The sequence below is a fragment of the Buceros rhinoceros genome, unplaced genomic scaffold (genome assembly GCF_000710305.1).
Source record: "Buceros rhinoceros silvestris isolate BGI_N320 unplaced genomic scaffold, ASM71030v1 scaffold30011, whole genome shotgun sequence".
Lineage (NCBI taxonomy): Eukaryota > Metazoa > Chordata > Aves > Bucerotiformes > Bucerotidae > Buceros > Buceros rhinoceros.
In genome coordinates, this window is record NW_010392966.1 from 607 (window position 1) to 13,063 (window position 12,457).

General features: G+C 47.4%; 1 protein-coding gene across 1 annotated transcript in view; it reads left to right on the forward strand.

Moving 5' to 3' along the window:
- Positions 1-233: 233 nt before the first annotated feature.
- Positions 234-12,457, forward strand: part of LOC104500967 (spatacsin-like) — a gene marked incomplete at both ends in the record, with an annotated part of 18,806 nt that continues 6,582 nt past the window's right edge. Inside the window, 19 exons of the mRNA XM_010144697.1 lie at positions 234-418; positions 548-775; positions 1,126-1,324; positions 1,481-1,618; positions 2,336-2,787; positions 3,025-3,170; positions 4,204-4,336; positions 4,706-4,861; positions 5,626-5,804; positions 5,974-6,150; positions 6,600-6,671; positions 7,102-7,231; positions 7,892-8,066; positions 8,303-8,503; positions 9,015-9,218; positions 10,126-10,232; positions 10,820-10,965; positions 11,333-11,494; positions 12,191-12,257. Coding sequence (XP_010142999.1) covers positions 234-418; positions 548-775; positions 1,126-1,324; positions 1,481-1,618; positions 2,336-2,787; positions 3,025-3,170; positions 4,204-4,336; positions 4,706-4,861; positions 5,626-5,804; positions 5,974-6,150; positions 6,600-6,671; positions 7,102-7,231; positions 7,892-8,066; positions 8,303-8,503; positions 9,015-9,218; positions 10,126-10,232; positions 10,820-10,965; positions 11,333-11,494; positions 12,191-12,257 — 3,257 coding nt within the window. The remainder of the gene's footprint in view (positions 419-547; positions 776-1,125; positions 1,325-1,480; positions 1,619-2,335; positions 2,788-3,024; positions 3,171-4,203; positions 4,337-4,705; positions 4,862-5,625; positions 5,805-5,973; positions 6,151-6,599; positions 6,672-7,101; positions 7,232-7,891; positions 8,067-8,302; positions 8,504-9,014; positions 9,219-10,125; positions 10,233-10,819; positions 10,966-11,332; positions 11,495-12,190; positions 12,258-12,457) is intronic.

A 12,457-nucleotide genomic window follows, 5' to 3' on the forward strand; every position in this document is an offset into this window, starting at 1 on the left:
AAGCACATGAGGACAGAAACCCCCTGGATTCTTGAGAGGGCGAGCAGCAGGGAGTCCTCAAGTGCTTCCTTGCCTTGCAGGGGGTGGAATATGTTCTGTTGGTGGGAGGGGTGGGGGTGGAATCTTTACTGTAAGATTAAAATGAAACTGCCTGACATTAGTGCACTTCCAGAACTGTACAGAAGGTGGACGGGAATTAAAGTCAATAAACATACTGAATGTTGTATCTTCAGCTTCCTGTGGGAGAACACCGAAGGTGATGATCTGCAAGCAGGGAAGACAAAGATCCTGGCTCTTAGTAACAGTCATGAACTGTTTGTCTATGAATTCACTATAGAAGATGGAAAATACAACCCGGTTCCCCTGCACAGTTGTAAGGAAGATACACTTAAAAAGCTCCTTGAAGTTAAAAACATCAGTGAGTAAATTCTGTGTGTATTCCGTGTTTGAAATTGTCGTAGGTTAGTTCTGCTCCTGCTGGTGAAACCAATCGAGGCAGAAGGAGCGGACGCTGGGGAGTGATCCTAAAACATCTTTCAATTCACAGGCCTGTCCGCAGTTTTCTCCGTGCGGATGCTGTCGTTTGGAAACAACAGATGCCTCCTCCTGCTCAATAAGTTCCTCGTGGTGCATCTGGCCTTTCCTGGAAAGGACTCGCCCTTAGAGACGTGCGACTGCTTTACCCTCGATTTGCCGCCACAGTTGCTGGAGCGCGTTACAGACACTCACTTCTGCAGGGGGCTCCTGTTTCTCTTGGACAGCGCTGGCTGGATTTGTATCCTTTGCAGCAGAGACATTTGCTGACACATGTAAAAAAAAACGCAACACATTCAGGTTCCTTTTTCCTCCTGATTCTACACCTGCCAATCTCTGTGTGTCCTGGTTCACTTCTAAGTGTAAATGAACTCATCTGAGGTGGCCTGGGGTGGTGGTGCAGCACCCAGCACCATCTGCTCCTGCTCCTGGCTGAGCTTAGAACGCTCACACGAAACAACCAGCTCTGTCTGGTGTGCAGAGCGTGGCTTAGACCACACAGTTACCAGAAATCCACCGTCTTCCCCGTCTGATAATGGCTTGTTTGTTGGACAATCTGAGGCCTGGTGATTTCTTTGACCCCATCTGAAGACGTATTCGACTCTATTGACGGTGCAAATCTAGCAAAGGTCCACGTCGCGCTCTGCCAGGGAGACGTGCAGGCTGAGGCCGGCAGTCCAGCCATTGCTTCGCCCCTCACTGCCGTGAAGGTGTCGCATGATCTCAGCGTTGCCGTGGTTCTCAGCGCTTCCAACCATGCCGTCTCCGTGGATCTCAATGCCTACTTCAGGTGCGTTTGCTCCAGAGTTCTGCAGCGAGCGTTTCGGCCGTAACTAACGTTAAAACATGCCCGATCTTGGTACTGCGAGAGGTGGGATGCCGCCCCCCTTTTGTGTTGAGTTCTGGCTCTTAGTGGAGTGGATGTTCGATATTTATTTCATTACAGGCAGTTCCCTGGGCATTTGCTCTGTAAGAGAGATCCCGAAAGCCTCCCGCTGGAGCCTCCCGAAGGGCTGGACGAGGATGACCCTGCTAGTTCTGACCACAGCATGGAGCTTTTGTCCCGGCCTTTCCGCACAGACAGGTCTGTCCTGAGAGCCCTGTCTGCAGCAGCCTGGGGTTTGCCTCCCTTCCATCCCTGATGAGTCACCTGCTGAGTGTGTTTTAACGATAGTCATGGCCAGTAAACCCAGCGCCTTCTGCTTTAACTCTTTTGGCTGTTAGGGTGGTGCTGGGGAATGGGCCGAGACACCTTTACATGTGTCACCAAAGAGCTTCCAGCAGTAGTTTCTGCTGAGGGTGTGCCCTTTGGACTGAACCAGCACCGACAGCTTCTGGCATTCCGAGTACTTGGCAGTTCGTGGAGTGTTTAGCACCGATAAGTGCCTGAGGCTTCAAAATACTTCGTGTTCATGTAAAACACTTGGACCATGTTGTGACCCTTAGTAACAGAGAAGAGCAATAGGAATCTGTTAATTATAACGATGTAGGTGTAATAAGTTACTCTGAAATTAATTTCATTCTATTTTTTTTATTGATGGGGGCATTTTGTGTGAGGAAAAGAGAATTTTCTGCTACAGTGCTCATCTTCCTGGTGTCAGCTCATGCAGCTGCGGTCATCCACCTCGGCTGCAGAGAGCACTTAAATAGAAATAAACAGGACATGGTGCGGCTGAAATGCAGGGTGCTGGGGGGAGTCTGTAAGCTTAAAATGTGTAGTATTTAACTGAGGAAACTTTGAACGATTATTACTGTTCTTGGAGCAATACTGGATGCGACAGGTCCCTTCTTCCTTCACCAGGTCCTGGAAGGCACACCTGTCCTCGCTGCGCGATGTGGTCAGGAGAAGACGACGGGGTTCTTCAAACTCAGTGAATGACTTGAATTTACCTTGGTACCAGTTTTTTACCCATCTTGAGGATCACGATCCTGAGCTCTATGACTGTCCTGAGAAGGTGGTGGCTTTTGTTCCGCGGGTTGTTCCGTGGGTCCCTTCCGAACCAGTACAAAGCGATGGGACAAATCTCCTGCGATGGAAACAAATCCCCGCAGAAGCACCACAGGAAGTGGTGAAGCTGGAGTGCAAATTGGTCACGGCAGTGAAAGCCCTGTTTGTGGTGGTAACAAACGACACCGGGTTGACTCTTGCGCTCTGGGATTTTGAGTCGCAAGATGTGACCTATTACCGCTTCGGCAGAACCAGCGTGTACGTGGACTGCAGCAAGGAGGTGCCGCTGTGTCTGGTTCTGGCAGGTGAGGGAGGTTATAGCCTCGTGCTGATGTAGCTGCCTGATAAAAGCTTCTCGTTGTTGATTTTTTTAAAGCCTGCCTGGCTGCTCTTGGCTCGCTCCTACTGCATTCTTGCTGAGGTGAAATCCAAATGGAGCCGCTGCAGCATTGCATCATTATTTTGGAAGAGGGACAGCGGGTAGAAACGTTGCTGCGTCACACCTGATGTATTCTTAACTATGGTCTGATTCTTCTGTTTAGAGCGTGGCGTCTCCTTAGTTCTGTTTGGTCTAACTCAAGAAGAGTTTTTGAACAGACTGATGATGTACGGCAGCGCCGGAGTGGTGGATTCTGTCTGTGATCTCAACGGGTGGGAGCGGTGTTCGATTCCGTTACACGCTCTAGAGGTAAAGACCTCTGTTTCACGTCTTCAGGTGACACAGTGCTTCTCTAAAGTGCTGGGTGCAGTTAGCACCAGTGGTGGTGGCCTTACACGCAGTTCAACATACGCCTCTGTAACCCAGGGGCAAAAAGTAGTGCTTCAGTTATTAAATAAGCAGTGAGAAACCCGAGTGACCCAGGTGAGTGGAAGGAAGAAATACAGCAACAAAGGGAACACACATTAAAAACCCTCCCTTTTCTTTTTAAACTAAGCAGTGCTCAAAACTCCCTCTTATTGGACCCAAAAGCGTTTTTGCCAGTTTTTGCAGCAGGTTTTATCCTCTTGCAAAATATCAGATACTAAAATAAATCCTCAGAACTAGATGTTTGGTTTTATCATACCACTCTTGGAAAGCCAAGAGGAGAACTTAAAGCTGCCAAATTGTGCTTCGTATCCCTTAACAGTAGGTGATAAAATACTCCTCACGTACCAAACAAAACTTGCGTCTCTGCAGTTTGCCACTGCTCGGGTTCTACTTTGAGATGACAGAGACCCTTGTTTAAAAAAAAAAAATACGTTCCAGAAGTCCAGGACCTTGTATCAGTCTGTCCAGAGCATCGTTCAGTGCCTGCCAGTCTGTCTCCAGTGGCTCTGGGAGGAGGGAGCTTCGATGAAGCACTTTGGTGCTTGTGGTTTTGTGTGACTGGGTGTGATGGAAAGCCATGATGGGAGGGAGGGTCACAGCAATTTGCGGTTGCTCTGAGCTTATTCAAGGTCCTGATTCTCCCAGTACTTCGTTTATATCCCAAATCAAACTGTGATAAATTGCTGGGTGGACATTTTGTCTCTGAAGACATGGGGCAGGGTTTCTGCAAAGCCTGTTCCAGGAGTGTGGCAGGTACCGGCCGAGTTCGTTCAGGCCACGGGTGTTGCGCCCACAGTTGAAATGTCTTTGATTTTTCCTGCACGTAGGCTTTGGCACTGGTAAGCAGTCACACCACCAGCAGGGAGGTTTCTTTAGAATACAGGCGTAATTGTCATCCTGCATGTTTGTCTAGGCAGGTTTGGAAAATCGCCAGCTAGACACGGTAGACTTGTTTTTAAAAAGCAAAGAAAGTCTCTTCAGTCTGTCCACACCCTGCTCTGGAGCTGGACACGCTGCTAGCGGTGCATCCCAGTCCTTCCTCAGAAGTAAGTGAAATACTTTCCGCCGCATGGAGGTTGAAATTTCGTTGTTTTTCTATTGATGACTGCGTGTTCGTAGCAGCGGGTTGGATTCCCTATGCTTGTGGGGTCAGGGTGATGCAACTGCCCTGCTCCTGGGGAACGAGAGAGAAACGGTGCACAGTGCGGGAGGGTTGGGGGGTCCTGCGGTTGCCATGTGGGTAACAAGCACTTTGATGTGAAGGCAGAGCATGTCACAGAGATTGTTTGACATGTTTTAGGAGATGTTTCTAAAACTTTTAGATTTCTCAACTTTTCTAAACCTTTGTATTTTAAGTGGATGTGATCAGTGGTGGTAGAAGGTAGATGTTCTCACCTTGTATGTAAACCCTGTAGATCTGGAGGAGCTGCGGCCAGCTCTAAACCTGCTCTGCTCAGCGATCAGAGAAAACGACATGGAGCCTCACAGCAAGCACTTCTCTGAGCAGCTGCTCAACCTCACCCTGACTTTCCTTAACAGGCAGCTTGAAGAGATCTTTGTACACACGGAGGGTAAGAGTACTCATTTGGAATTCTGTGGTGCATGTCGTTGCTTAGTAAGTAAGAACGACTAATTTCTTTAATTAAAAGCCTAAATTTGCCTAGAATTAAAAACCAAGATGTGCTGGAGTTAAGGGAGTGAAAGATGCTATTTAAGGGGAAACAAGAGAAATGACTGTGAATGCAGTGTCTGTGTTAGCACAGCGCTGTGGTCAGGCCCTCGGGTCAGACAGGGTCATTTGGGGGAGCATAAGAGTGGCCACAAGGGACTCTGAGGCTGTCGCTGGATGCCTGGTGGTAGCACAGTTCAGTGGCTGGAGTTCAGCCCTCGGCTGCTGGTTCTTTCCTCAATGCCACCATTCAAAATACACAGGCACAAATATTTGTGTGGCTGTGGAATGGAATAGACTAGTTTATGAAACTGATACAGCTGAAAAATAATAGCCTACCAGGTTATTTTTTATCTGGAGCACTTCCCAGTCCCAGTTACTGTGTGGCCACCCATCGCAGTGTAACACGAGGGGTGGCACAGGAGCAAGAAGCAGTGTCTGGTGGGGGTTGCGGGCTGCGTGTGGAATGCATGACTGGTTATGCTGGCACCGTGGCTGGAGGGTTGCTCTTTGAACTGCAGCCTAACTGGTACCAGAACAGCGTGAGAGCTGGTGTGCCCTGTTCACTGGTCAGGAGAATGCTTTCAGGTGACAAATGACAGCTGCAAATGGCAAAGGCCGCAGTGTTCACTGCTGTTTCTCTCATTCTGGGATGCTCTTCGACAGAACCCGATGAGTTCCTGCAGAAGGGCGCAGAGATTTTAACCGATTACATCATCCAGCTTCGAAAGTTTCTGAGGAAGTACCCTCGGCCACAGACAAACATGGATCACACAGGAGGGGACCTCGGGGAGGAGCTGCCTGCGATAGAGGAGAGCCACACCTGGGAAAAACTGACACCGGAGGTAAAAATGAGTAATCCATCCCTTATTGTCCCTGTGAAGTACTTCTAAGGAAATTATTAATGTGGAGATGTCTTTAAACTATTGGGGAAAAAAATCAACCTAGAGATTATAAAGATGGTGATGCTGCGGGTGAGTGAGATCGCTTGTTCCATTTTTCCTCCCCTTTCAGGAAGTCATTGCTGAGGCCATCTTAAGCAACAAAATGCCCGAGGCCCAGATCTTCTTCCGGATGCAGCAGCATCCTGCTCAAAGCCTTCAAGAATTTATTCAGATGGGTTTGAACCTGGTCTATGACTGTCTGCTGAAGGACAACACCAGGGAGGCCTCAGAGCTCTTAAGGAACATGGTGAGAGGTGGTCAGTAAGCCGGGAGCTCTTAACGCTTCGTTATGGCCGGGGAAATAACTGAGTCCTAAGAGGATGGGGAGCACTTTAGGTGCCTTATGGATGTGTTGATTCTCACCCCTGCGTGGGTTACAGTGAAAGTGATCTCGCTCTAAGAACTGCTTTGATCACCAGTGCCTTCAGAACGCTGAGGGAGCCTGTGTGTGGACTGATGCCCCGATCAGCAAAGTGCAGAGATGGTTCTGTGGAGTCAGGTATTCAGGGTGCGTGTTTTATATCCAGCCGTGCTGGAGACCTCCCGCAGGTCCCTGGGATATTGGGACACCCTGAGTAACTGGGGAAGGGACAGTCACAGCGTATTTGTGAGAGGTGGAGGGCTTTGGAGAGCAGGTGGCTGCATTCGTTCTGTCAACGAGCGTTTGTGTATGACAAGTCTCTTCTTTCTTGGTAGGGCTTTGATGTAAAGGAGGAACTGCGTAAGATCTGTTTCTACACGGTTGATAAGCACGTGCGAGATTCGTTGGTAAGTGAGGAGAAGGCTTGGCTTTGGGCTGGCTGGCGTTCTTGGGTCCCAGGTCTGATGTGTGTTTCTGCCGAGGGACAGCATGATCCTGACACACTGCTGGGATGGGAACAGAGCGGGTTTGTCCCTGAATCCTCACCGGGTGGTGGCTGGAACATGTCACTCACGTGTCCATGTTCTTTTGTAGTGGTGGTTAAAGTAGAAATGGGTTAAAATGTCACTTCTTTGTGCTGGCTCTGGTCTAGTCCTCACCTGCCCACACACAGCATGAAGTCCTGGCCCTGTTGTAGTTCGAGTGTATTGACTCAGTGCTTCAGCAGTTTTTCCTATGCTTGGTTACTCTTTACGCTTGCAGGATCTTTTGCAACTTTAATGTATTATAACTAGATGAAGATTGTAATTGGAGGTAATACTTTAATTTGAATTAAAGGTGAAAGTGCTGCGAGAAGAAAATTGTTTTTCTGAAGAAGAGAAGAAAATGATAGACTTTGTGCATCAGGTTGAAAGCTTTTACTCAGAATCCTGCCAAGAAAACAAAGAGATTCAATCTCTTTCCAGGTAATGTGGGTTATCAGTTTTAATTGTTAATTAATAATATTAATAAGATTTAAAATACGCTGATTGCTACATTCTCTATGATTTCCTGTACTAACAAATATAGCCTCCTGTCACGTCCTGGATTTCACGCTGGTCTGCGTGTGCAGCGATAAGGGGCGGTGTGGGAGCTGATGACTGTTCTAATTAACGGTCTTTCCACGCTGAGTCGTGGTGTGCCACTGTCAGCATAACGGGTCTGCTGTCCGTGTCACCAGCACCATAAATGAAGTATTTTTAATGACGAGTGATGTTATTAGAATTACTAATCAAATGAAACATGCAGGTGGAATGTTTGCTCTATTTTTGACATACAATATCCATAAAATAGCAAACTAAAGGAACCCAGGAAAATCGTTTTACAGTTAAATAATTGTAAAAACGTTACGATACTGATCATCTGTGCTGTCAGTGGTGGGAAAACAAGGTGACTCTGTGCTCATTGCTCACATGCACTCTCAGACTTCTGGCTGAGGTAAGTCCCTCTACCACTTCCAGAGCTCTCTTCCAAATGGACGAGCAAAATTTGTTAACCCTTTCATCGTCTTCTATTTGATAATTGAGGACTCTTTTTCAAGAGAATACTAGAAAACATCCTAATGCAAAACCTCATTGCAGTTTCCGGAACTGGAGGAAGGAAGAGGACTTTCCCAGGCATGCCGCTGTTCTAGACTTATTGTTGAATAGCAACAGACATCGGGCTCACAAGAGGAGAGTCAGAGTGATGTTTAACTGGGCTCAGTGGTGGGATGAGCTTACCCGGGAAATGATTCTTCTCCCCAGAAAGCCACGCCAAGGCAAGTGTTCTGCTAATAAGGACTTACAAGAAATTGCGGTTAAAAATCTGTCGTTGCCAATGTAAAGCTCTCACAAGCTGTAACAGTACCAGTACCAGGACTGTCAGTCTCAGCGCCGTATTTGCCGGTCATTAAAAACGCTCATTACAATAGGTGTGTGTCTGCCGAAGAGCTGCTTCCCTCAGCAGTGTTCCTTTGTGCTGCCTTCATCCGTTTGCCTTTTCGACTCACAGAGCTCAGGACCTGTAATCCAGAGGTTCTGTGGATGCATTTGACGGCCCAGCACGATTGGCTCAATATTTGTTCGTGGATTGAAGAATCTGAGCCCAACCGGGCTGACGGTGGACAAGCGAACTGGCCCCCTCTTACTGCGGACATCATTGACCGCAACATGCTGTGCAGCAGCTCGATGAGGAACGACATCTTAAACAAGCTGGCCAGGTACATTCCCCTAGGGCGTCACACCACCTGCCTGTCCTCTGTGGAGCTCAGATCAGGTAGTTCTAGAAGTACACGTTAATAAAATCCTTGACACACATTAATTTTTACATTGTATTTAGTGCCCTTTTTTGGAACAGCACAAAGCCATTAATAAATCTAATTTTAAGCTTGTACTGGCACTTCTGTTATCTGAAAACGGTAAGAAACAGGAGAGCGACAGGAATCCTCTGCCAGCCCTTCAGTCTTTCACTGATTCCATTCCTGATGCCTGTTTTAATGCAAGGGAGGAAGTTCTCAGCACACAGCATTTCCCTCCTCTCTCCCCACTCTCTGCAGTGAGCTGTGGGAACAACGATATTGGCTGAGCACTCCCAAAGGTGTTTTGGTGGGTTGTGTTTGCCTCCAAGGCAGAGGAAAGGTCTGCTTCATCCTGTCGATCTGAAAAGACCCTTCAGAACTTGTTGGAGAGAGCTATCTCATCAGTGCACGCGCTTTGTCTCTTTTCTGACAGAACTGGAATTTTTGTCCCTTCTGAGGTGGAAGACTTTGAACTTCTGCTCCAGAGACTGTCCTGCCTTGGGGGAGTGCTGCAAAATCCTCACCCTGTCCCAAAGCACTGCTCCACGGGCGGCGTGGACTTCCACACTCGCTTTGTCCTTCACTGTGTGGAACACGACCTGCAGTACCTGCTGTACACCTACCTGGACTGTCACAGGTACGAACGCTTTTCACCCCTCAGACCTCAGCAGGTTTCAGTAACGAACCACAGGGTCAATTGCTGGCAGCAAGAGGTTTCCTCACCCCTTCCTGTTTGGAGAGAAGGGGTCACAACGGGGTCAGTTAATGAAAAACTGTGGGGCAGCACGCTGGGCTTCACGCCGTGTTTTGAAGCTTTATTCAGGTTGTCTTGTCAATGTTTGTGTGTCAGTCATCCAAGGGAACAATTATAGTCATCACTAGTATAATGTTACGAGAACCATGGTCTGAAATGAGCCGAGACAGCTCGTTCTCGCTTGGGCACTGCTGTGAGTTCGTTCCTGATGCCTTCACAATAAAGAACCTGCTGGTTTCCATCGGAATCGGGGTTAGTTAGGATGTGGAGGAGGAAGCAGTGTTAGGTGTTGGAGCTCTAGGAATACTTTCTACTTCATGAATACTTTACAGTTAAAATTTCTTAGTAGTAACTCCAACCTAACTGTCACTGTTAAAAAGGTAAAAGTGGACCAGAAAAAAGCCAACAGATGTGGTTTGTTTTGTTGGTTGGTTGCTCTTTGATTATGTTTTAGTTTGCACAAAATATTTAGACTGCAGAGTGGTATTAGTGAGTCCTGTCCCTTCCTTGGACAGAGTTTGGAACTGTCAGGTCTGGAAACTCTTACTTCGATTTATGGAAGCTCAGAAGCATCGCCAGAAAGGATGGAACTGTCAGAGATGCCGCGTCAGCTACGGCTGTACAGCTTGAAGAGAAGGGTGATGTGCTCTAACTGTGCTGTAAGAACGGATGAGACAAGCCGCTGTAGCTCCAAGTCAGATGCTCTGGGTTTTTCCTGCACTGTTCTGTTGGGGCAGAGGGTGGCTACAGACACTGTATGTTCACCGTGCTGCTGCTTCTCTTGTTCCAGCCTAACTCCTTCCAGCTGCCCTATTCTGGATGACAAGGAGTTGCATGAGACTCATCCCTGGTTCGAGTTCCTTGTGCAGTGTCGTGGGGTTGCCAGCAATCCGCGAGGTAGGGTGGTGCTCCAGCCTTGACGCTGTGAGAGTTCTCTTCTCTCTGCTGCAAGCCTGAGTTTGACCCTGGCAAATCATCTACGGGTGCTTCAGTTCCTCACCTCTAAAATGTGGAGTATAATTCCTCTGTAAACCGTACAGAAGGATTGGGAGGCTGTGGATATGTGAGGATTATCTGTTGTACCATCATCATTACCCCCAGTTTGATTATGTTATTTCATCTGTTGTAAAGTCTCGCGTTTACAAATAGTAACAGTAAGCCCAAGCGAAGCTTTTTCAGGAAGTGTGCTCAGTGCAGGACAAAGAATTGAACCTTCACAGTGCCGAACTGTGGGACTCAATCCTAATCACGCTGTGGCTTGGAATCGGGGAAAGCTTGGTGAAATTTAGAACAGCTTATCTGTATTTATAAGTAAATTGAGGAAAAACACTATTAACAACAAAAAAAATAGAAAATTCAGCCTTTTTCATAGTCATAGAGCAGTTTTAATGCATGATTTAATGATTTGATATTGGTTTTGCATGGTATTAAATCTCTTTTTTTTTTTTTTTTTTTTTTTTTTTTTTTTTTTTTTTTTTTTTAAGATCCAAAGATGATTTTTCAGGCTAGTCTGGCAAACGCTCAGATCCTGATTCCCAGTAACCAGGCCAGCGTGAGCAGCATGCTGCTGGAGGGACGGACGCTGCTAGCGCTCGCTACGACCATGTACGCTCCTGGAGGCATCGATCAGGTGTGTGTGTGGCAGAGCACTGGGCAGCTGTGGGAGGAGTTCCCATCTGGTGTGGAAAAGGTTGGTAAAAATAAATATACTAATGCCATCGTGTAATTTCTTCTGATATAAAAATCTGTTGGGAGCCACCAACCCTGTTGGAGCAGGGTTTGTTAATACAGGCGCAGTGACCTAAACCGTCAGGCACTGTTGAAGATACGCCTGGTAAAAGGTAAAAGGATTTTACAGGGAAGAAATGATACTTCCTGTGTTGTCACCGCATGTCATGTTCCCCTGAGGTAGTTTGGCACGTTCAAAGGTTGTTTTATTATTATCTTCGTGCAGTTTTTTCTTCCTACTGAAATAGTTTTGCTTCCTTGCAACGCAGGTTCTTCGGAATGAAGATGTGGAAAAACCTCTGAAGAAGGTTGATCCACAGCTCCTAAAAATGGCGTTGACTCCTTACCCCAAGCTGAAAGCCGCTCTCTTTCCCCCGTGTACTCCCCATGGCGTTTTGCCGCCTGACATCTCTCTTTACCATCTCGTCCAGGTACACACGTGGTTCTCCGTAGTGCTCTTTGGCAGGACAGAGGTCAGCCAAGAGAAGCCTGTTTTCGGCCAAAGCGGGGGAATGGGGACTATGTGCTGTTTCCTCGGAATCTGTAGTTTGGAGCTGAAGTTCACAGCTTCATTCGGAACGGTTGTTTAAAACGGTACCTAAATCCCGTGGGTCTGGCTGCCCCCCGCTCCTTCCAGCAGGCCCTAAATGTCAGAGTTCTGGCGGTGCTCAGTGGGCAGCTGGTTCAGTGCTACAACAGCTAAAGGGTTTGTAATTGTCTCAGGGGAGCGAAATTTCAAATGGAAGGAGAATGTCTCATGGGGTGTCACAACACGTTTCCGGACAAATGCCTTTTCCTTCAGATCTGTGGTGTGAGAGAAGTTGCAGCTTGGAAGAGGTGCCACTAATTATTCATTATTACTCATTGTTAGGACAGTGTTGACTTAAAGCGTGGTCTTGCCCTATTTCCTTAGACCAAAGTCTGAGCCTTTCCTTGCACTTGTGCATTCCAGCCCTATGGAGCAGACAGACACGTACCTTAGAGAGAACTCCGCAGATCCATCGCTGCCTGCCAGCAGCACAGGCTGCTCTTGCCAGGAGCCGGTGCAGCTCCCTGAAATAGTCTGTAGCCTGCTCTGAGGTGAAAATCTGAAGCCGTCTCAATATATTTTATTTCTTGTCTTTCAGTCACTCGTGCCCTTTGATCCTACTAAACTCTTTGGCTGGCAGCCCACAAACACTCTTGCTGTGTCAGGTACGTTACTTCTCCAGTTCTCTGGCGTAAGATACCTTCCAGTGAATGATTTGGCAGATAAACTCATTCCATTTCTTTTACCAAAAATAATTGTGTGATCTGCTGAAGTTCTGTTCTGAAATCAGACCCTCGACAGGTTACCTGTGCCCATAAAGCCCTTCACAGCCAGGACTTTTTCTACATGTACTATGAGATAGAAT